At 41.0% G+C, this 25,262-nt stretch overlaps 1 protein-coding gene across 8 annotated transcripts in view; it reads right to left on the reverse strand.

Moving 5' to 3' along the window:
- Positions 1 to 2,811: 2,811 nt before the first annotated feature.
- The window catches only part of cep170aa (centrosomal protein 170Aa), a 40,024-nt gene continuing 17,573 nt past the window's right edge, over positions 2,812 to 25,262 (reverse strand). The window contains exons 6-23 of one of the 8 annotated variants that reach the window (XM_085296415.1): positions 25,190 to 25,245; positions 24,866 to 25,091; positions 22,967 to 23,104; positions 19,552 to 19,725; positions 18,912 to 19,226; positions 14,466 to 14,831; positions 13,933 to 14,222; positions 12,275 to 12,367; positions 11,499 to 11,616; positions 9,753 to 11,330; positions 9,442 to 9,492; positions 7,350 to 7,608; positions 6,977 to 7,187; positions 6,386 to 6,553; positions 6,198 to 6,286; positions 5,987 to 6,080; positions 5,825 to 5,876; positions 2,812 to 5,467 (exon numbers count right to left, since the gene is read on the reverse strand). In XM_085296415.1, coding sequence (XP_085152541.1) covers positions 5,133 to 5,467; positions 5,825 to 5,876; positions 5,987 to 6,080; positions 6,198 to 6,286; positions 6,386 to 6,553; positions 6,977 to 7,187; positions 7,350 to 7,608; positions 9,442 to 9,492; positions 9,753 to 11,330; positions 11,499 to 11,616; positions 12,275 to 12,367; positions 13,933 to 14,222; positions 14,466 to 14,831; positions 18,912 to 19,226; positions 19,552 to 19,725; positions 22,967 to 23,104; positions 24,866 to 25,091; positions 25,190 to 25,245 — 4,613 coding nt within the window. In that variant the 3' untranslated portion in view covers positions 2,812 to 5,132. The other 7 variants (XM_085296417.1, XM_085296414.1, XM_085296420.1 and 4 more) reach the window with 7 other exon arrangements.

Genomic DNA, 25,262 nt, shown 5'->3' on the forward strand with positions numbered 1-25,262 from the left:
AGATGACTTTAGTCTCATGAACAACATTAGCTAATTTTTATTTTATAGCTAATCTTAAATGACTGTTCAGTACAGAAATGAAGCCCAAAAATCATGTTTTACAGTTCTCAGCCTCAGATACTTATCAAATCACACAAAGCTCATGTAGAAACAAATGTACAAAATATGTTCTCCTTCATTTCTGTCAAACAAAGATGTATGAAACGTTTCCAGCTGTTAGTATCATGGTTGCTAGGCAACCTGGGCAGCGCGAGGCTAGACCGTCCCATCTCACAAGCCTACAAGCCTCACACTTCCGGCCTCAGCGGTCTTTGAGTGCGGCCCTTGAGGACCGTTAAGGCTGCATACTTTAAGGCTGCAGACTCTGAATTGAGAAACAGGCTGTATCCCAATCCAGGGTCTAGCCTCCGCTGCCCAGGTTGCCTAGCAACCATGATACTAACAGCTGGAAACGTGTCATACAATTTTGTTTGACAGAAATGAAGGAGAACATATTTTGTTCATTTGTTTGTTTGTTTCTACATGAGCTTTGATCATTCTCTGTAAGATTAAGCTCAGCTATTGAACGGCGTATATTTTAAAGTAAAGGCTTTAAAACCAAGTTAGTACAAACGTCACTAATGTCACATAACTTTGCCGACATGTGGCCAACAGTAATGTTTTAATGGTCTTCGTTATTAAACATTTGCACATAAATAAGTGACATAATATTCAGTACTTACTTAAAGTTTACTCTTCGGGCGCCCCTCACTATGGAACGCCAGGACTGCCATAATGAATTAATTAAATACACCATTAAATAATTAATTAAATGTGTCAATAATTAATTAAAATGTGAAATACATAAATAATTAATTAAATATGTCAATAATTAATTAATTAAATGTGTCAATAATTAATTAAAATGTGAAATACATAAATAATTAATTAAATGTGTCAATAATTAATTAATTACATGTGTCATAACTATTTATTTAATTAATTAATTCCAATTTTAATTAATTATTGCCACATTTAATTAATTATTTAATGGTGTATTTAATTAATTCATTATGGCAGTCCTGGCGCTCCATACTCATCCGCCGTTTTTTTCGGCAAAATTATCCACACCCACCGCCGCGCTATGCATTCTGGAATATGTTGGGCCACGAAGTCTACACTGCCACAGCCTTAAAATTCAGGGAAATTAAGGACGCATTTCAGGGCCGCATTTCGAGCAGCCTTTGAATTGGGACAGCCTTCGGCGCGCCGCTGTGACGTAATCGGCCTTGAAATGCGTACTTTAAGGCTGCAGACCCTGAATTGGGATACAGCCACAGTCCCTGAATTGGGATACAACCATACATACATGTTTTGGTTCGTGCAACTGGTCCGTCCGGTTATTGTCTCCCCAGAAACATTTCCGTTGTCTTTTTTCCTATTTCCGTTGTGCTTTATGTGCTTTTGTAGCGTTTTTCTTTTTGCAGCATTTTTCTTTTTGCAAGCGTTTTTCTTTTTGCAGCATTTTTCTTTTTGCAAGTGTTTTCTGAAGTTGCAGTCCGTTTGGCCTCTCAGGGCCACCGTAGAGGTAGTACTTAATGGATTGAAAAGAAAAAAAGATGACACCCTTGTAGTTCACACAAGTGGTGATGAGTTATAATTTGTAAGGTTTGAGTAATCATAAATTTTAAAACAGGAAAGTATACTATTTAACATATATTAAGTCAAAGCTAATACAGCTGCTCATATATAGGTAATTTGAAGAACTACCTACACCAATGAGTAGACTTCCCAGAATGGAAACAGCACTCTTTGTGTGGTTGGAGAAAACAGTCAAGTTGTTAAGAACAATGACTGAGAAGAATCCGCCTGTGTACAGCAGCAGGCTGCCTTCCTAGAATTTGGATATCCCCCGTGCGCTCGTCTCTGTATTATGTGCATTACCTCTCTTGGAAAATTAAAACCACAGCAGCTTTTTATAGCTTTTTTCATTCACTATCATCTTACACCAAAAGTCTACTCTGAAGAAGATTATTCTAAACATGCAACACAGTCACCAATCCCAGCAAATTCACCCCTAAGTCAGACTGTACAATACAGAAAATAAAAGAGCTACATCTCAGACTCTACAGGCTTCAGTTAGCATGTTAAATGTGAAAGTTCAGTTAGAAAAAGACTGAACAAAAACGGCCTGAGTTGAGCGATTAACCAAAGTGACAAACATTGCTCTAAATAATACTCCCCTAATCCAAGTAGTCACCTAAACCTGGACGTGGATTTAGAGGCCTGAGAGCCATCTCACACATTTATTCAGAAAAAAAAACAAAACAAGTTTCAATTAAAATTAAACAAATCAAAATCTTGTGGACGTATGCCTTTTACATGTTGGTAAAATGTTTAGAATGAGATGGAGATATAACACTCATGCACCCTGAAAATTATGAAGGTCTAAATATGTATCAAAGGGACTCACTGAACATCAGTGGATTTCTATGGGGCAAACGTACTTAAACTAGCCACTGTGACCATTGAGGCAGAGAATGAATGTTACTGATGGGAACTATGAGGGTTTGTAGTTAAATTCCTGCTCTTACAGGATCAGTGAGTGTCTGTTTAAAGATTATCAATTCCAGTAAGATAACACATCCTGTCATAAAACTCACACCAGTTTCTTGATCATGAAAATGGGTTCACAATGAGTTCAAATCTCTGAGAATTGTTTCCAGCACCTTGTTTTGAAGGCAAAAGTGCAGTACTAGCAAGGTGTACCTAATGTAGTGAGTGGTGAGTGTTTTTTTTCACTGCCTAGTCAAATGAAATTGGACAGACAAGTGTATGGCTCTTTTTTATTAACAGTAAGAACCAATGCAGATAACTGAACAAATATAAAATGCATGAAACATCCACAACATATTAAAACAAAAAAAAATAAAATAAATAAAATGGGTTTTTTTTCTTTACAAAAATAACAAGAAAAAAAAATACAAAGACCACTGAGCAGATGACACATGTAGAGTTTTAAAAAATAAGCCTGTACCTAGCATTCACAGTCCCCCAATTTATATTTTTTCTGATAAAATGGGAGAAAATAAAAAATAAAAACACAATTAGAGGCTTCTTCTTCTTCTTCTTTTTTTTTTTGTACAGGCAGAATAGTTCCAGAGAGGCAAGGCAGTCACGTCTGATATCAGGCTAAATGATATCGCTCATCTGATGCAGCCTTTGACTACTTCTGCATGAAAACACACCACAATCTGATGTGCAAAACCAGATAAATCTTCCTTAGACGACTACGTCTTTTTTTCTTCTTGTAATCAATGCCCCCCCAGCTTCAAAACGGGCACTTTGAGGCATTGAAAAACATTGTACAGTACGGTATAGAGAAGGAAATGAACATGTATTGTGGTACCTAATTCACTATTCCATGAGCATCTAAGTACTAATACACTTGCCTTTAAGTTGTCTTACTCTAGTACACAGACTATAAGCTGGAGAGAGATTCAGAAAATGGTTAGTCCCCATAAAATAACTACAAAAGCAGCAATGTCAATGAGTAAGAGGTTAATTATACTGAAATTCCACAGTATCAGTAAGATAACAATGCACCTTCTGTATATACACAAGCAAAATTCATTAAATCTTCACAGACGGGGAGCTTATTTTGTAATTATCTAATCAATTCAACGACTTGATATTTTAAACCATAAAAAGGCTTCTTGTGAGGTGCCTATATTCTTTTGACAGCACATTAATTGAAACTAACCCAGCAGCTTTTTTCAAGTTCAGATTTTGTATGCACAAAGAAAACGAACAAGTCAAATCATAAAAAGTGTCTAAATATAAAACAGTGGTTTAAACAGTGACCTTCTTTATTGCTACTTGAAACAGAAGTCAATCTGTGACTTGGAAAGAAAAAAAAAAAAGCAGAGAAAAAGCCAATTGGAAATCATAAAGACACTTAGGCATAGATTCTCACAGGGGCCAGAAATATCTGTTTGCAATTATTAAAATAATGATTCGTTATAATAAATAATCTTCTTGAATTCTTGATTTGCTAACAGAGACTGGGTTTTGACATTCAGAGAGGTGGGTGAACTGCAGACCAGATCACGTTAAGATGAACTGCAATATCAGTTGATGACTTTTTAGTGTTTGGAAACATACTCGCTTTGGTAAGTGATTATCATTGGTTTCCCTTAGGCTGTTACTACTGAGTAAAACCACTATTCAGTATTGTTGAGAGCAACCCAGGCGCTAGCTTGCAGGGAGAAAACACTGCTCTCTCATGCATGTGCTACTGCTCTGACAAACATGTTTCCAGCTACAAGGAGGAAAAAATGGGGAGGACAGAGGGGAACATAACAGGCGAACAAGAAATAGGTGAACCGACAGATGGGGAGGCACTGCAAATCAGTTTGAGAGACGGCTCGATGGACGGTTACAATTCGGAAATATATAAAACATCTGCAATTTGGCAGTTCCTGGCATAAAGCATGTCTATTTATGACTGTGGTTTGTCGGGGTGGTTATTTAAGGCTGCTGAAATATTCTTTGCACTGGCGTGGAGCTAATAAATTATTGCAGTGTGTTGTATTTTGTTCTAGTGTAAATAGAACATGTTTTGCAAGTGTTACGTTACAATGCAGTCTGTCATGAAAGTGTTAAAAGTCTTTGAAGTAGAAGGGATACGGGGTCATGCTGCTACTATGGAGGATATGTTTTAAGGCATGTCCTTAGTGTAGAAGGGGTCCAGACACACGGAGAAGGCAAGAGGACTGGAGGAGACTGTACGCCCACAGAAATCTGTCCACTGAGAGAGCACCCGACCGGTACCGCCATGTCAGCCGGCCAGCTTGAACAGTTCAAAGTTGAAATGTCAGTCTTTCATTCATGGGTCAATTTCTGTTCATGGTTAACTCATGATGTATCAGCTGAGGGTCAGAGAGGGGAGTCTAAACGTCAGATGAAGCACTTCAATTCTGGTGAGGAGATCTTTTTTTTTTATATTATGCTATAATCTTAGACTGGTATAGTCTCAGAATGGCCATTGTTCTGTCATAAACAAATAAACAAACAAAACAGTTTGAATGTTTCTACATGGATCACCAGCCGCTAGCACTCCAATCCATTTGTTTATTCACATAAACCAAACTTTATTTCTGGGCGATGGCCTCCTCTCCGCTCGGCCGGATCCGGCTGAAGCTAAGACCTCCGACTGCCGATTTACCCAAACCAATGCTGGTGTCGCGTGCTTTCTCCTCCGTGCTGGCAGAAGAAGTCTGAACCCTGGCGGAGGCTGCTGCTGAACCTCCAGACCCTGGAAGTATCTCCGGCAGTGATTCTTTGGCTGGGGGTGCCGACCCAGGGCTGGTAGCAGAGGGGGGAGTTGTTTTGGCGGCTTGGGGCTTTGTAGGGGTTGTGGGGCTGGTCAGGCTGAGGCTGGCCAAGGCATCCAGAGTCCCATCTGGGTCTACCATCACATTGATCACTATCACAGAAATAGACAGAGGGTCAGTGTGTGAAAGGCTTCATGTAAAAGCCAGTGTATATTTTCTATTGTAAAATATAGTTTTTGATCTGGTCTTGCTTTAAAAGCCACATGCACAAGTGTAGAAGAAGAAAAACATTTCAGATTTGCAGAGAATCTTTCTGACACCTCCATTTCCTACATATGTGTCCGTCCCATTTTGCAGGGTGATGAATTTTCAGCATTTGAAAGAAATCCATCATTTTTATTTCTTTTCCCTTAGTATTAAGGTGCTTCTCAACTTTTAAATACAAATAAACAGAGTTGAGATGCAGGAAAATGTCTACGACTCTGAGCGAGTTCACATTTATAATTTACCTTGAAGCTGCTTTTCGACTCTCTTCAGTTCAAGCAGAATACCAGAAATTTCCTGTGAATGGAGGGTGGAAATAAAATGATTAGGAAGTAAAACGATTGGGTTCACTTAACACTGGGAATTGTTTGTCACTCGATATGATTCAGACAGATGAATTTACGCACCTTGTTGGAAGTTTTAAGGAGTGGTACTTCACTCTCTGATCTTAGTTTACTCTCAATTTCATCCCAGTTTCTGTCCTTATCCTTAAACAAAATCCTGGAAGCAAACATTGTACAACAGGTCACGTTTGTATTCAGGATCAATGGGTTAGAGTTAGGCACTGTAGATATGTTGTTAAATGCTAATGGTACTTATATCAACAAGTATACTCACCTTATTTTTCCTGCTGTTTTGTCAATGGAGTGCCTGATCTTGGTGGACAGCTGGGAAACTGAATGGAGCAGCAGGCTGTCTAACACGGCCTGCATGCACACAGAAGAAGAAACTGACTGTTAAGCTGACTGCTGAATGCAATGCAGCTTCCAGAAATTTGGTGTCATATGTTCTTGTTTGCCTCTCACCTCCTCTCTATTCCAGGTGCGTCTTCTTAAAGCTCGAGGCTCCAAGTTGTCAGGAGCACGGGGCCGGAGCTCTGCTGGTTTACCGTTTATCTCTGGTGGCTTACTAGTTGAAATCACAGGTGGGATCTTCCTGAAGTTGAGGCTCTCATCAAACACCCGATCAACCAACTAGGCAAAGAGGGGGAGAGATGGAGCAGGGAGAGAAGAAGGATGTCAAAGTTTTGAACCGAAAGTAGAACTTCGGTGTTGTTCTACTTTAGTTTAACATAGTATGTGAGAATTCATGGGAAATGAAAGAAAAACTCTATCAGTAAAAGCTAAGCAGCTCTGAAGCTTTTTAACTGTTTAGCCAAAGAAAGTCGGTTTTTAGTCTTATAGTAGAAAAATAATAAAAAAAATACTCTCTTGGTCAAAATAAGGATAAACAAATGAAAGTGGAGTGCATGGGACTGTAATACGTGAATACCACACAGCAGGTGAGATCAAGAAGCAGCAGAGAGGCATTTTTTTTAAATGAAAGCAAAACATTAAGATGGAAGAGTGCAATGGAAACACACGCAATAAGGCAATAAGAAGAAGAAAAATGGGCACCTTTTTCATGCTGTCCTGTATATCCGGCTGCGTAGGACGTGCAGGGCCTACCTCTTCCCGAGTGTCAATGGCCGATCCTGGAGTGGTGGCAGCGGTGCTGACTGTGGTGCTGGGTGCTGTGCCGGATGAGCTGACTGAGTCAATCTCGCCGGCAACATCGTGGATTTCACGAGCCAAGATGGCCAAGTCCTTAGCCAGGTCCTGGCTGATCCTGCGCACACAGGGGAATAACCTGTTAACCATCAGACGGGGTTCTTTAGGACTCGGGATAAACAGCCACATGAACACATGAAACCTGCATACACAGAACAGCATATACAAAACCGTTAAACCATTAAAGCTCAGTTTCACTCAGTTCAGTGTGGATCAGTACCTGGCTATCTCCTCGCTGTGTGCTGTCCAGTCCCTGATGTACTCCTCTTGCTCTTTCATGCGGTGTTTGATCCCCACTCCACCTGGGCCCGTCACCCCAACTGGGCTCACAGTGGCGCCGAGTCTGGAGTTGCGGTGTGGGACGATGTGATGAGGCCGCACGTGGGGCCGTTTCGGAGAATTGCGATTGGAGCCGAACTCTTCCTCCGAGGTGGAACCGTACTCTGGTGGCAGACGTCTCCACCTGCTGCTGCTGGACACTATGATAGAAGTGCATGAGAAATGTCATCTTTCAGTCAAAAATATCAGTTATTCATAAAACAGATAAATGTGTTGTAAAGTTGAGATGCTTTGTTTCTGAGGAAGCCAGCAGCCGATTCTGCTCTGATCTGACAAAATATGAATGTTAAGCAGAGGAGAATGGATGCTTCCTTGTTTGTTGACAAACACAGATATTTCTCAAAGGCAACGACGATAAGCTTGATTACTGAACTGCCTTGCTGGGCTTGAATAAAAAACGATGGGAGAATAAGAAGCGTTAGTGGTGCCAAGTATTTCAGGAATACTATCATTATTGCAACTTTGCTTAGTTGTTGTATGGACTGATGCAGCAATGTTTGGAGTTTAAAAAACATAATTAAAAACAACAACAAAAAAAGAAACACTAGTTGAGTTTATTGAAAAGCTCTTGGCCCATGCTGCCAACAAAAGCATCCAACAAGTTAACAAATCTTGTTAGAACCATGTTAGTGTATGTTAACCTGCTTCAAAATGCTCACACACCAGAGCCATTAATGTACTGTAACTGTGCCATGATGAGATGACACAGAGTGCTCTTCCAGTCTTCTCAGAGCGGAAGTGTCTAGATCAGGGGTGTCAAACATAAGGCCAGAGGGCTAGAATCAGCCCAGCAAAGACTCTAATTCAGGACCAAGTAAAGGAAGGCATAAACAACACCAAAGTAATTAGGTATTCGCTCAACAGTTAAATGAAAGAAAATTTCCATGTTTTTCACTATCAACTATAAAACCTTCAGGGTTTTTTACAATAGGACTAAAATAAATGGTCAAATAATGGTCAAAAAACCTTTTGCTTTAAAATTAAGAGACAGCCTGAGCAAAGACCTACCAGAACTTCTTCTGTAATTCTGCACGTCTTATAACTTAAACGCAAAGAGTCGTGCTGACAGATTTCTTTTTTTGCCACAAAGTGGACTGTACGTGGTCCGACACCCCTGCTCTACATGTAAATTCTCCACAAGGTGGAGCCAGGACCACATAATCACAGAGTTGGAGATCAAATATCAGATCTTTGGATAGAAGTGAAGCTTAATCTTTAATACATCGCTGTTAGCATTTATACCTGCTATAAAAAATTTTTGTATACTTTACAGAGCTGATACGACTGTATTGATTTGCTATCAGGAGTGACACTCGGCTGATCATATTGGAATTGAATATGATTGAATTCACTGAATCTATAAAAGCATTTAAAAAACATGGTAAACTTGTAAAAATCTAGCTACTGCATCAGCACAGTAACCAATCTAGATACAAACAAATCCTGTTACCATTTGCATCACGGCAGTTTTAACCTTGTGCTAATTAATAATTACATATAATACAACATACTACTACAAAAACAGAACTAGGAAACCTCTGAAAAGGTGCACTTCAGGCTGCATGTAGCATGGGATATAGGGCCAAACTACAGATTTGACGCAGTAAGAGTATGGGTAGAGCATTCGAGTCCTCATCACAGCAGATTTTAGGTAGGAGACGTTAACAATACAAATATGCTAGAGCTGGGTCATTGTAGTTTACGTTGACATTTACTGGTGATTTACTAAGCCTTTGCATTTTTGTATGTGGCAATTTTTGCCAAAGAAGCTACTCAACGTACATACATTGTTTTCATTTAACTTTTAAATGCAAGCAGCGCCATTTTTTAAAACTGAGTTGCTGCAGTAACACAGTTCAGATCCTGTGGAGCTCAACCTTCTATTCCTGTGACCCAGGTCTGACACACACTTGTACACACTAGACACACACACATACACAGTCTAGTTAGGCTCTATAGTCCTGGTACAGTACCCATTAGCTCCTCCTCTGTATCACCACCTGGAGGTTCGGGTTGAAAGCTCTCTGGATAATGAAAACCAATGCACCAAATCATCACAACACGGTGGAAATGTTTGGACACAGATGTTTACACACTGACATGTGAGGTATGCAATGATGTAGATGTAATTAGACTTTGTCATACTTTTTTATAAAGAAACTGATAATTAGGTCAAAACAAAAATAAAATGAACAGCTAAAACTAGAATTCTACTTTTTCCTTTCTCTGTGCAACTAAAAAATCTGAATCAATCAGACAACAGTGCTGGAGTAGATGTATTCACCTGTTGGTGAGCAGTATCCCGCTGTAGTGGTCTTGCTTTTGGCTTCATTCAGTTTGGACACGCTGTTGGCTCTCATTCTGGGTGTCAGCTTGTTCTCCGTGGGTGTTGATGAGCGCAAGCCCAGACGCAGAGCAGTCTCTGATGATAGCCGGGGTGAAGAGGTGGAGCTTCGGGTCACTGTACACTCAGAGTCACTGCGGGCTGAGATGGAGCCCAGACGGTTTCTTCGTGGCTGCGCCAGCAGATCCAGCCGTGACATCCCTTTCCGGCCCGATGGCGGTTTTGAGGTGGAGCTGGTGGTGGACACCTCAGAAGCCACAGACACCCTGTCTGCATCAGCTAGATCCGTGTCAGATGTGTCTCCCAGTCGAGCACGACGGAGAAGAGAAGCTCTTGTGGGTCGTGGCTGAGGCAGTGAGGCTTGCTTGCTCAAGGAGGAGGCTGTGGCTGCATGAAGAGTCCGGCTGGTTTTGGAAGAACCACTGGCAGATGTCTTTGCAGACCTATCAAGTTTGGATTGCAAGACATCATCTGAGCCGCGTCCGTGTGTTGAGTGCCCCAGAGGTCCAGAGTAGGTCTCCTGGTCTGAGGAGAGGATGTCGGAGATGGGAAAGGATGAAGTCTGGTCGTCATCAGTGAGATCTGCCGAGGGCTGCCGTGCTCTGGAGGAGGCAGAAGATGGCTGAACAGAGCGACGTGCATCAGTCCGGGTCGTTGCTTCGACTGGCCTGCTTTTAGTCTTTCTCTCCAACCGTTCACGAGCACTGGGATTTGTGATGCTGGTTTTGGAAGCTGTGCTCATATTGCTTTTCTCCCGGTGCATACTGCTGAGGGAACGCCGTTTTTGTACACTGGCTGCTGCTTTCTTATCTGCCGATTCAGCCACATGACTAGCTGTGCTGGCTGTGTCCACATCTGATTCAGGAGAGATAGAGTCAGTCCGAGGGAGGAGGGCTGAACTTGAACCCTGAGAAGTGATGCCAGCTTTACTACTTTTCTGATCTAGTTTGTTTTCATCTCTTAGTTTGGCCTCTAGGAAAGCCATGACAGCTTCAGTGTCCTTCAGGAGAGTTGCAGTATCCATGCTGCCTACAGAATCACTGCGTTCACGTCCATTGCAGCCTCTGTTTATACGTGGGATGAGCTCGGCAGGGACGCTGGCACTGGGCTTCTCAATTGTGAAACTGCCCTGGCGGACTAGAGGCTTTCCAGACTTCTCGCTTCCTTCTCCTGCTCCTGCTCCTCCTCCTTTCCTCTCCTCTGACTTCTTCCTCCTCTCAGTGCTTCCAGAGGTCCGGAGAGAAGCCTTAGATGGAGAGGAGGTGGAACTTTGTTTCCGTTTACTAGTCATTTCGCTGTTCTCCATGGGAGTCGGGGACTCCCCGTCTCCCTTGTTCTCTTTCTCCTGAGGTTCAGTATCCTGCTTTTCCCCAATCTCTGACCTCAGAGTCTGGGTAGCGGATTTAGCCCGGGAGTCATCCACAGGGAGCTGAGGGAGGGTCCTACGCTTACGGTCAGTCAGACTGGAGGAGGATTCGCCTCTGCTGAGGGAGGCACCAGACTCAACAGTATTAGCACCTATAAGAAAAAACAACTTAATTGTGATTCTTTTTTTTTTTCTTTTGTTTGCATGAAATTAAAAAAAAAGATTTTCAGTCCTAGTTCTACTTTGAAATAATTAGCATATCAAGGTTTTAAAAATGAAAACATATTGTGTTTAAAAACTGAGTTTCCAATAGTATCTACCTCTCTCTTTGTGGAGGAAGCTGCCTGTTTCTGCTCCTGAACCCTCTGGGTCTGTTCTTGTGTGATTGGCTGCTATGCTGGCCCACTGAGAGACCCAGCTAGAATCACCAGGGAGAGCCTGGGAGGACACAACAGGGAAGAAAACAGGATTGAGAAAATTACAATAGAGCTCACTTAACTTAATGGTGGCACAAAAAATACCCAGGAGATCACAACAATTGCTATATCTAAAAGCCATTAAAGTATATAAATGATGAGAGAACTGAGTTAGACTGTAAGGATGAAGATATTTCACTACATTTTTATTTGATATTAAAAAAAATAACAGTTTGCTATATGCTCTGTGTGTTATTTAAATACATATAAATCACCCAGACAGGGGGGCATAAAAGACAGAAGAACAGACAGAAAGGCTGTCATTGCACACACACGCTGTCCCCTCCCTCTTGTAAAACTGCCTAAAGGGCCGAGCATGTCTCTCCTCATCTTAGTATGATCTAGGTCACTCGTAGGGAGGACTTGCCTACTCCCACGAACAGGCTTAGGGAGTAAGTGCCATCAGAGTTATTCTGACACACAATATGAAGCTTAGTCATGAATCTTAAGTCTGTTATATGACACTGGACTAAGAGGCTATTGTCAGTACTTTAACATGCTAATCTATAGGTGAACATAAAAAAGCTAATCAAAGACAGAAAAAGGAAGAAAAATACTATAAGGGGCATAAAAAAGTAACAAAGCAAAAACAAATAACCAGTTCAAGTTCTGTTTTCTACCTCTTTTCCACTCTGTCCTGCCTCCTTTCCTTTTCCTTCTCCTTTCAGGTCTGACAGAATCAATGAGTCTTTGTTCTGCTGCACACCAAACACCTAAAAATGTGTAAAAAAAGAAGAATACAAAAACGTTTTGCTCAAGTACAGTTAATCTTTAGACAATATGCACATTTTGTATGCAACAGAATAATGGTAGTCTTTGGAATGAAAATGAAATACCGCCATAATATATTTTATAAACATATCATTCAACAGTTCTCCTACTGAACAAAAGTGAACTAAACAGAAGTAAGTGCTGTTGAAATAAAGCATTAATTGGGTCTGGTTATTTGAGTACCATGGCGACATAAAAAATATCAGTCACACATCACACAGACACACACACACAGACACACATGCACTATTTACAAAAGAAAAGAGAGCGAAAGGCGGACAGACTGTGAGCAGTGTGCCAATTAGCGTGTCAGCTAATTACAGGAATTAGCATAACAACACTTCCAGTTTTGAATGTAATGTGCCCAGACTACCACTACCTCGAAATACACCCCACTAATTATATCACAGCTCCTCCTAAGATAACACCTGCATGCAACACTTGAAGGGACAAGTGCCACACTAAGATGTCATTTAGTAAAGTTAAAATCAGGCCTGTGTGATAACCTTGTAATTTAATAACCCACAGCAACAACCTGACTTCCTAAAAAAGGTTTATGTGCAGCCAATCCCAACTTCTGAATCGGTTAGGTGACAAATAAAAATACTGGCCATTGTTAGAGTTGCAAACTTTCCTTTCTACAACTTTCTAACCTTAGCAAGTAAAATTGTCTCTGTAAATTTAACTCACAGTCATCTCTCTAAGTGCATTTCTTGCCTATTTCCAGTATGTTTTCAGTGACCATGAAAAAGCTCTATGGCATAAGACCAGTGGCAGCAGTAGGAAATTGATGATGGTGGCGCAGCCTCCCTGGAGCATTGTTTAATAAAGCAGGACAGTCCTTGATGGAGTAAGTCTCTCCAGGCAACTACAGAAGCATTAGCTTTACCAATGGGACAGAGAAGATGGGTGGTGGTCAAAAAAGGCAACAGAAAGGGGATAGCTTTGTTTTAATGTCAACAACGCCAAGTACTCTCATAGGACTCACTACCCCTAAAACTGCCAATGAAGCAGGTAATAAACAGACTATTAACCTTGCTCTGGCCTGTTTATGTTGGCTCAGTTACTTTCTGCAGTTACTGCAGAGACCTTAAATGATGCTTGTCATTCTAACTGCTACTTTTATGGTCAACGTTTGGAAACATAATTTTTGTTTTCTTGTGACTTTGGAGGGATCAGAACATAAAACATTAAGACTCAAACAACAAAATGCAACAAATGTCCTTTAAATAACCCACATTTAAATTTACTATTGTAATTTATCGTATACTATTTACACAGCACATCTCAGGTGAAAAAAAGATTTCAATCTAGGTATTTAAGGCTTTACAGACTTACAGATTGTTTCAGTTTGTTATGTAGAGTTTAGGATTTCGTTTCTGGAAAATATGTTTTTAATCACAAACTAGTGGTGATGTTTATGGCCCAAAAATGTGGGATCCTAAATACATCTCATTTCAAGTACTGTGAAAGCTGGGGCAGAATAACAGACATGTTTCCACGCTACCTTGTCTATCATTCGCCTGGCCTCCTCTTCCTCCGGGTTCTTGTTTTCCAGTTCGATGGTGTAGGTACCTTTATCACTGTGGTCGTCTTCTGCCTCCACACCAGCTGTACTTGCACCTCTGCCCACAATTGATGTGTCCTCACTGGGGGTGGTGGGGCTACCTGTCGCCAGCCCGGTACTGGCCGAGCTCCGACCAATACTTGGGTCCTCTGACCTCTGTTTAAGAAGCACTCGGGCAGCTGTAGGGGCACCTACAGTCACTGTAGCTGGTATTGGGGCTGGGACCTTACCTGAAAGGTACACACACAGAGCACAGAAATACAGCTGTTAAAAAAAATAATGGTCACACATACATAAAATGCTTTTCAGAGGATAAATAGTGCCTTTGTGTCATTCCTTTACTTAAATAGCTAAACTCCCAGTATGTCTTATTATATTTAATGGGTATAGTTTTAAACATTTACTTTGGAAAAGACAAACAAAATCTGGTCATAGAAAGAGTGTAAAAATACATTAAATCTGAGTTTTATTACCTGAGTCTGAGGCTGTTGTGGCCGAGGTGGAAATGCTAAACACCTTGGGGTGAGAAGGAGGCTGAGGACAGAGTCCCTCTCCACCAACTCCTGCTCCCAGCAGGGGTGCGGTCTGGGAAAATGAATATGACCGGCGCTTGCGAGGATTTTCCTCATCATAGAACTCGATCATAAAAGCAGTACGAGTCCCAGTTGTTCTGGTCCCACTGACTGTTATGTTGCCCCCTCCTGTTTCTCCAGATCCTCCTGCTCCCACGTGGCTGTGTGACGCTTTTAGGCGTTCCTCTAAAGCATGGCGTCTGTTGGCAAAACGCAGCCCCAGCCCATTCTCTGAGTCGCTCTGGGTGCCATCCTCATGTTTGCTGCCTAAAGGGACAAAAAAAAAAAAAAAGAATTATTTTAATTGACTATATTGACCGTCCACATATTCTCAAGCGAAAGATCTTACATTTACATCACAACATATATGCAGAATAATTCCACAGCAACAGGCCACAGCTTATGTAAAAAGATGCAATATAGCAATGCTGTGCATACAGCAGCATGTGCGGCATGTTCTGACAACAAGCAGTTAACACAAGAGCCAGGCACACAGAACCACATCCACCTAAAACCACATTCGTAGTCTAAATGAACTATGAACTTTCAGTTGTGACACACACATTTAACAGATAAAACAGACACTAAATTCACAACCTACCGCATTACTCGAGTTATTCTACATTTGTATCAGTCTGGGTCAAGTCATCACGTCCACGCTAATCCAGACATGCCACCCACACCCACCACTATCCCTGCCTACTTCATTGACAGCAAGAGAGGCGAGGGGGAGGGGAGGAGGAAAGCATGGAGAGGGAAGCGAAGTAGAAGAAGGCTGGACTAGAGTGTGTGCGTATGTGTGTATGTGTGTAGAGGGGGTTCAGGCTGAACAGAGAGGAAGATTGGGGGATGTGGAAAATGAGGAGGGTGGAGGGGCAAGGAATGAAAACAGATTAAGTGTGACAAAAAGGAAAAAACAGAGACTGAAGAATGCTCAGGATACGGAATGTATTGTCATTAGAGCTAAGAGAATGTCACACAATCAAAGACCTAACCAGTCACTGGCATTTAACTAGCTGGCAGTCAGTCCATCAGGATATGGGAGAAGCGAAGGGAAGGAAACACCACAGGACTGGTGCTGCACATGATCACACACATTGTATAAACCCAAAGCTCTGTGATATAGTTAATACTTTCTCCAAAATAATACAGGCCCCAAAAGCTTGTTTTTAGGCTGTTTTTCACTTCAGACACAATGTGCAAGTAGTGCTACTGAACTGCCCTCTGTGAGAAAAGAGGACAAAGAGCCTAAAAGATGCATACATGCTGAGTGGTCTTGAATGGCTTGGCAGGTTCACTGTGCACAGACTGCTCCTTTGAATCTGTTAACTTTCTAGATTAATTTCATTGTAATCAGGACTGAGAGTCAAGTTATGGACAGTACTGAATTAAAACTGGAAAGCCGGTAAACATTAGTGGCGTATCAGGATGACACATTATTTATGTTAACAGTGACATGTGTACTTACAGAAGCTCCACATATGACACACTTTAGTTTTCTAATTACTTCTCCTACTTGAATCTATTACTTTTGTTTGTTTTGTCAAGTCTAAGAAAGTCTGTTTAAAAAATGTGAGAGCTGGAGATCTAAACAGCAATACACCTTTTGAGATAACCTCTATGCCACCCCAACACTAGGTGTCTCTGTTTTGCTTTGGTCTTGTTGTGCTTTGGTGGATAGCTGGATGAGCTACACCTGGGCCCAGTATGCCCAGCTTTAACAGCTCCCTCCTTCCTGCAGACTGACTGGCTATGCTACAGTGAACTCTTTTAATTTAATCATTTTACTTTTCATGCATGCTGCCAGCCACGCATGCATGCATTATAATGCTGACTGTCTGATATATGCAAGTTCTTTTAAGTTGATCATATTGTTTTCTACGTTTCTACATCTAGTTGTGTCTTATTCTTTGCTATACTTTTTTTTTTTTTTTTTTTAAATCTGCCTTTTACAGGGCGCCAACCTTCATTCAAGTACAATATTAAATTGCAGAGCACCCCTGTAAGTACTTTTTCCACACTGGGATATCACAATGATTCTGCTGCCTAGGGCATAATTCAGAGTCTGTGGCTCATTTGTCACATTCCACCGGCCACCTCCTCAAAATGTTCCATCTTTCCAAACTGTAGTTTATTAAAGCATTTATTAAAGCATCTATTTCATTAACAAGAAGAAAAAAAAGAAAACAGTAGCTTGAAGAGATCAGCAGATAAGCAGACAACGAGAGGCAGGTCTTTCATGCTGTGTGTCCGAGACAAAGAAGCCCTTGGTAGGGCCAGAAGAGAACAGAGATGTCTGTGAGAGTCCAGTGCTCTGTCCCACTCGCCCCACTATGACTCACAGTGGAGCTGGCCTCTGCCCGCACACGCACACACACACACAAGTAAACAGACACACAGACATACAAAGCTCAGCAAGAAAGTACTTACTTTACATGTAGACACACTCACACAAGCAGGCAAGCAAACACACAACCTCAAACATACACAGAATTGTACTGTATGTAAGGATACACTGCAAGTACAACACATACAATTGAATTTAAAGTCCTGAGTATGTGATAGGCTTTAACTATTAGGGCAAATTAATTACATTTCACATGAAACACTCATCATTAATAAGAAAATGAATTTTGTGTTCTTAATAACATCTCAAATCACACATATTTGGCAATATGCTGATAAGCGTGCAACAAAATACTTACATTTTCATGCATACACATGGCAGTTCATATTCTAAATAACCAACAGTATAAAGATATATCATGTAGACTATTTCCTACAGTGAGAAAAGAAAGACTTACCTTGATGGTTAGAAATCAAAACCTCAGTTGCTTCTTCTCAATTTTCTTGCTGAACCTCTGCTACCCTCTCTGCCTAGAACCTCTATGACACACCCTGAGCACATCTCACAAGCCTCCTCTCACACATGCCGCACTGCTTGTCTGCAGATCAGTGCAGAGCATGATTCCAGCACACACATGCAGCAGACGCAGACCTGGCGAATTTCAGCAACACAAATGAACATGTAAGCAGCGCATGCTTCGCACACGCACTCATCAGCACTGAAACGCATGTCTCACACATGCCGCTGCAGCCTTCACACACAGACACACAGACAGATGTTCAGCACTAGTGCTTGCTATATATGTCTGAACGCTCGCCTTCCCTGCCATCATTTGCATCACTGTTACTATAACAACTAACTAAAAAAAAAAGCTCCCTTCCTTTGCTGCCTCCCTTTCCGCTTCTACTGCAGTGTACACAAGTCTCTCTGTCTCTCTCTCTCTGTCTTGCTTCTCTTTGTTTAGTCACCTTGGCTGCAGTTACTGCAAATACTGCTCTCTCTCATCCTGCTTCTTCCTACCTTCCCTCTGTACCTGTCTGCAGATAGCTTTTCATCCAGCTGTCCACTTACCCTCTATCTCCTTGCTCTTCAGCCACATTTTGAAAAGACTGCAGCATCCAGCAACCCAAAACTCGTATTAAAATAATAGTCCCATAGCTGAGCCATTCTGACAGCCCATTAACATGTGTGTTGTACTAACTCCATCTAATGAATTACCTTCTCTCCCTTTCACTTCTGCTAATAGATTTCCATTTTCATCAGCTCGCATCTGCTGGTCCCTTCCCTTACACATGCCAGCACTATCATAAATTGGCCTTCATTTAATTGACTCAAGACATGTGCATGGCCTAGCCTAGCATCAAACCTAAACTCTCTTTAGAGGGAGAGAGCACAAGGATTAACCTTGCTTGGTTTAATCAATTCTCATAAAAACCCATAGCAGCAGGAGCCAACTCAGCAGCTGGCTGCTTGCAGGTAATGGGGACAAAGAAACACAGAGAAACAAGAAATCTACAGCAATAGTATTTTCAAACCTTATCCCACACATAATACAAAAGAAGAAAAACATTTTTCTGATCATGCAATCCGGCTTTAAATGGCAGGATGTATTCTATGCATGCATGTGAGTATGAGTACTCTTTTCTGCAAACAGGAAAAAGGGGCTGAGCTATACAGCAGCAGAGGAATAGGCATGGTATTCTCTGCTAGCTGCTAATCTCCCCTGCTTGGCTACCACTGCCAACAACCTCTGGCAAAGAATCAACTCCAACTTCACATAGTATGGCAAATGACAGTGTGTTAAATATTGTACTATTACACTAAGAAAGTGAAATTAGAATGACTTTGCTGGTGAACTAACTGATAACTCACAAATAAGGATTATTGTAGGGACTAAATGGGATTCTTTTGTTAGAGGAAGGAGAAATAATCAGGGAAACCAAAAAGAGGCACAACAAAACACACAAACTACAGACATACAAATAGTAAACGCAATCTACCTTTCAGTCTTTTCAGATGAACTGGCACATCGCTCTTGATGCTCTTGCTGCTCTTGCTGTCATCCTCTGTCGACTCGCTGCGCACAAGAGTGGGGTCATTCTGGGCTAGCCAATCAGCTACTTTGCTCTCAGATGCCATCATAGCAGCCTGTAGGGTACTCAAGTCCCTTCCTCCTGCGCCTCCACTTCCTGCTCCACTCTTCTTGGAGCGAGATCTGTGGTGATCGGGTGTGAACTTTGACACGTGGTCTTTAATGGTGACTTTCCCTGGAGACGTGTTGTCAAACTCTATGGTAAAGGAGGCGTGACCTTGAGCTGTGGAGCAGACATACTACTGTGTCAGTCAGTACTAAATATAAGTTTGCTAACTGAAGCACTTTTCTAAAAGAAAAAATGCATATAACCAGATTGTGTAATTATACAGTAGTGCATGGACATTTGCTAAAATGTACTCAAATAAGCCAGTGTCACTAGCAGAATAACTGCTACTTTGTCTGCACTAGATACACATTGATCTCTTATTTGTGCCATAAAAGATTTCTCAAAAGTTAAACATGAATAACATGAAGAATACAAAACATAAATACACCTGCTTTTATCAAGACATATCAAAAAGAATTAAACATATACTTCACTTTACCTGTAGTGATGTGACTGGCTGTGCCCTCAGTGTCCTTGGTAGGAATCTCATGGATGCCGTTACTGGCCATGTGACCCTCCTTGGTGGGGATCTCAAAGTAACTGGAATCATGGGCAGTGGGCGCATGAAGACCACCCTCTTTAGCTTTCTCCCCTCGATGTGCCTCTTTGCTTTCTAAGTTCAGAAAATACCAAAAGATGCATTCGAAAATAGATCAAATTTGGGTAGGCAATAAATATTTGACATCAGTGGATTAAAATAAAACCACCCAACCAACCAGTGAAAATCTTAGCCAAAATTAGATGGTGAGATTTTATTTTGGGGTTGTGTTGTGTTACCAGCTTGTGGACACAGCACAACACTGTTCCAGCTAATGTGCTTTTGCGCTGCACACATCCTTTTTAAAAGAAAAACACAAAGCTTCCGGTACCAAAAATTTTGTACGTTGCCTAAAGACTCCATATTCTCAGCTTCTATGTGGAGCACAGGAATACATTACTTAGTCGACACAGATGAATACTAGATTTAATTTTCAAAGGATATGAAAGCGAAAATATTGAAAATCAAGCCATTCAAGACACAGATCAATCCACTCAAGGTTTGTTCTTCACATCAACTTTCTGTTTCTCATTTTCACTTTCTGTCACTATAAAAAAAGAAGTAGTGCTGGCATAGCTCTTTAAAACCTGATTTCGGGGGACTTTTTTTCTCATTTGTCCGTATTAGCAAACAGACCCTCTGTGAGATCTGAATATGACAAATGATACTTGCAGAAATTAGAAGGGCCATCTGCTTCATGTTGGGGAGCAAACGTAGGAACATATGGCAATTGACAAAAAGAAACAAGAAACAGAAACTGTCTGCACAATACAAGAGTGAGCAACAGTGAACACATTTCTAATAAAATATTTATTTTAAATATATCACAGAGCTGCTTAAAGACTTAGGACAGAAAACAGGACATTCCAAAAGGTACAATCTCTTAGTTAAAAGCTGCACTTTCCACTTCACTTTACTTCCCTCAGCTCAGTTTAGTTGATTTTTTTTTAATCTTTTTGAAACTATCAGTGGCTGCCAGTGTAAGCGGCTCAGCAGTTTTGGAAAGATTTACAACACAGATTAAGACTGAGAGCAAATATGATGTACTTTAGATCAAATATGTGCAGTGATGCTTAAGATTCAATGACTATGAGAACACTGTAATACCATTGAACTAAGACAGAACACATGGTTCAACTTTCAAACAGCAGTACTACTACACTGTTCACATTTCTTCTCTGTGATCTCTTACCTTTCAGGGCCTTCTGGTGTTAAAACAAACAGTTTTAAAAAGAGACAAAACAATATAAACAGCAACAGTTATTCCTTTAAAATTCTGATGAACTCAGAAAACTTCCTCTATCCCACTCATGTAAGGAGTGAGTTAGTGTGAACATAAGTCATCTGAGAATCACTTACATTAGTCACTTCTGCAAAGTAAAGAACTCCAATAATAATTTTATTTAACCGCTAGGTTCAAACTAACTGCTGAATGTGTTCCAGGATTTCTGTTGGCCTAACAGTACAACACCAAACCCTTTCTCATTTCACAGACTTGAGAGTTGAAGAGATTTCACTGACTGGACAGCTCTTCAATGAGCTGCTGGCAATCAAGTGCAAGGTAAAATATTAGATAAATACAAAGCTGACTCAAACTGAAAGCATTTCACCAGCTCCATTGCTCAAAGTGTATGGATGAGAAAGTGATACTTACAAAAGAATTAGAGCGTGGTTGGCTAATGATTGCTGCAGTGTACACTTAGTGTGGTCTGTTTGGACACTCTGTGTGTGTGTGTGTGTGTGTGTGTGTGTGTGTGTGCGTGTGTGCTGGGAGGAAAGGGGGGAGCTGGTGCAATGGTGTAACCCAATCAGCTTGAGCAACAATACATGAGGAGGGGAGGGTAGGGGACTCTGACAGCACAGCCTATTCAGAGGGAAACATAAAAAGACACACACTAAATTTAACTGAAGTACACATACATGCTACAAAGCACACAACCAAACAGAATCGCTTCCTATCCCCAAACCTCTCTTTCTCGCTTTCACTTCCTCCTAACTGTCATATCTGAATAAAATGACCTATTAGGGGAAATACACATGGAGGTAAAGCCACACCATTTAAAATTAAATGTCCACTGATAACATACTGATAAATATGCACGCTGCTTCACAATCCAACGTTTCAACATTCATCTTTTAAAAGCCGATGCTGGGGAGGGTAAATGCCTTTTACTCACCCGCTTCCATAACTGAAGTAGCCAATCCCATTTGGCTGATCTTCTGGAAACGTTTTTTTTCCGTTTGGTTTCAAATCAACCCTTCACACTTTTGCAGATTTACTCCAAACTGACAAGCTTTTCTAATCTCACTTCACCACAAAAATACGACACTAAAATCCACAGAGTGATGAGAATCGTAGAGAACGGAAAGCACCTATAACTGACTGTTAAAAGAGGTAAAACAAAAAAAACAAACAAACAAAAAAAACCCCCCAAAAACCCAGTCTTCTTTTACCGACTGGCAAAGATGCTGCCAGACTATCCATCCAGATGTAACGAGAGATTTGAGGATGCTTCAGTCTGCTCCAGTGTTTTTTTGTGTTTGGTTAACCTCCCCCCACTCCTTCTGGTCCACACTAAACCAGCCTGGCACAGACTGATTTTTTTGTATCACTGAGCTGTTCCACTATTCCTCTAATCCTGTTACTCTGACTATCGGCTTCTAGTTAACGTTATTCCCTCCTCAGTCCAATGGTCACTGTCTAATCGCATAGTGCAGGCAAACAGACATACATGCATACATGCTATGAAAAAGGCCTTTGTGTGCACTTGGACTGTCACAAATACAAAAACACAGGCTAGTTGGACATCACCCCTTCAACACAAAGAAAGCAAATAAATGGAGCTGGAGGACATTAGGATGACTTAAGCTACTGATTCAACTTAACATAGCATCTTTAATGTGTTAGCTATTTAACAGCAACGTTTCACAGTACATTGTAACTATACACTGTAAACAGTAAAACACTTTGATTTTAAATTTTTTGCTTGAACTAAAGCAAATAGAAGCTTCATTTAAATTACTGAAAGTGCATCCTATTATAGAGTATGAAATTGAACTTCTACGTCATGTCTATTTGTAAAGCAGTTACCAAGTGCTAACAGTAAAAACACCTTTTACAAACCAATCACAACTACACAAACTTTATTATAATATGTGGAAATCATTTGGCATTCTTACAACTATGTTTTGAAAATGTAACACTGTCATTGTACATGTACATTGTACCTGCTTGCTGTGTATAAACCCAAGAAAGCACATGTTTGCATTTGATCTCTGAAAGTGTAAAATAATTCAAAATCTCACAGCCTCCTACCTGAGGTGGAGCTGTCATGCTTTTTTGTGGATGTCCTGTTTTCCTGTTTGAAAGAATTCTCATCATCTGCGTCCCCATCCCCCCACCAAGACGGCTGGCCATACAGGGGGGTCCCACGAGGCAGTGCTGTAATATCCCCTGGGGCAAATGTTCACACAAAAACATTTTAACAAAGCCTTGCAGTGAGTCTACGTGTTACTCTGTGAAGGCGAGTGTTTATTACTGACTTTACATACTCAGGTCATATCTAGATAAACAGTTCACTGAATCACGTTGCACCAAAATTAACCCAGCTGCTCCTTGCGTATGTCTGTGTTCGTGCTTTAATTCCCCCTAGTCAGGTCTTGCAACACTGACCTATTTTCAAAACTTTAGCCAGCTTGGTCGAACACGCATGTGAACATTCAATGTTTTGGGTTCTTTCTCTTTCAGAAATAAATGGTGGATATGAAAGACAAGCTTTCCATTTGCCTCCCTGTTCCTATCAGACTATAAGAAAAGGTACTATGCTCCAGTGGTAACTCTTAAACTGAGTAAGGAAGTGAGAGGAAACATCACTGAGTGCTGTATCAGAGGACATCTCGTCAAGTTCTTTGCATTCTTTCCTCATCTTATGCCTTTTCCCCTCATTTTAGTACCCTTCACCTTGCAATGTGTTAGTTTAAACACAGTATATCCAGATAATTATAGATCCTCAGTGCCAAATTGTTTACAGTGAGTAGGGCTGATCTATATAAAAACTACTGAACGTATGTTTACTGTAAATTATAATATGTGGGTGAGGTCTGGTACTGAAGCAATAACACTGAGATTGCATCCTCATGAAAAACAGCATGAGTGTTATTTAAAAACTGAGTGGAAGATCAGGCAACATGCAAAGCTGAGTGTATATCATTGCCTGTTTAGGTCCAAATTTATTTCTGTGTCTGTGTATCTTACTGCATTTTATAGACAGCAGAGCTGGGATGTTGGTTTGCATTATTCATTCAATCTGACCCTATTACAGCTTAAGCTGTCTGTAAACCCAAGCCCTCTATGGCCTTGTTTTAACATCTGGAGATTAACCAGAAACACTGCTAGCACCCCAACATGCCCACTGATGTCACTTATTAGGGACACCCTCAAATGTAAGCCGTCTTCATGATAATGCTCAGCGCCGGGCAGCAATTTTTCCTGTGACCATGTCCACCCCCTACTGGCCTAACCCTACCACACTTAAATTACACAATATTCTTATTTTAAAAAAGGTTTCCTTATTTGGGAAAAAACATCAACAAAAAACAACAACAACAACAACAACAAAAAAAGACACAAACACTAAACCAGGGGTGGGGAACTCCAGGCCTCAAGGGCTGCTGTCCTGCAGGTTTTAGATATCACCCTGGGTCAACACACCTGAATCAAATGATTATTTCATTACAAGTCCTCTGGAGAACTTCAAGACATGTTGAGGAGGTAATTCAGCTGTTTTGGATCAAGGACACACCTAAAACCTGCAGGACACTGGCCCTTGAGGCCTGGAGCTCCCCCACCCCTGCACTAAATGATGACATGAATGTGAAGCCTGAATGCGAATATAAAGCCTGCTCTCTCAGGGTTGTAGAAAGTGAAAAATTCAGTGAACTGCTTTTGAAACTGTGGTATTACATCTAGAGGTTTTAGAGAGTATTTGCAGAACTATATATCAGAACATACATTTTCTACTTGTTAATATCAGCATAAAGCCATTACTAAACATTTGTATTGCTTTTGTTGTTATTTCAGTCCCAGGGCTACTTTTGGATCACCACAAAATTAAAATTCCACTGAAGATATCTTTATTCATAAGAGAAATTTGTAAATTTAAGGAAACAGCAGACTAATTTACTTTTCCACATTTACTTCTGTTTTGTCTCTTACCTCCTATCCTCTCTTCAGCTTTGTGAGTGTCCACAGGTTTGGCAGATGACTCTTTGGAGGAAGTGACCCCATCCGTGACTTTGCTCTCCCCTGATTTAGTGTGGCTGGGGGATCTATGTGCCTTTGTTGGGGTCTTACTGGGAGATTTGGTTGTGGCTGTGGTGCTAGCGGTTTCACCAGTCGATGGTTTCTTGCTGAGTTGGAGGCCAATGGTGAACTTTTCATGCTAAAGGGAGAAGAAGAAATGGACACATAAAATGAATAGCCATATATGTAGTACAATGCAACTGTGAAACATGATCATGTTAGGACAAAGGTCCTCACCTTTAGAGCTTCCTCAGGCACAGTGAGTTCTCCTCTCACCACCGTAAAGAGATTGGTATGTGAAACAGAAAGG

This window comes from Mchenga conophoros, linkage group LG13, assembly GCF_057382185.1.
Source record: "Mchenga conophoros isolate Kocher_MC1m ecotype Shallow Benthic linkage group LG13, M_conophoros_male_GT1.1, whole genome shotgun sequence".
Lineage (NCBI taxonomy): Eukaryota > Metazoa > Chordata > Actinopteri > Cichliformes > Cichlidae > Mchenga > Mchenga conophoros.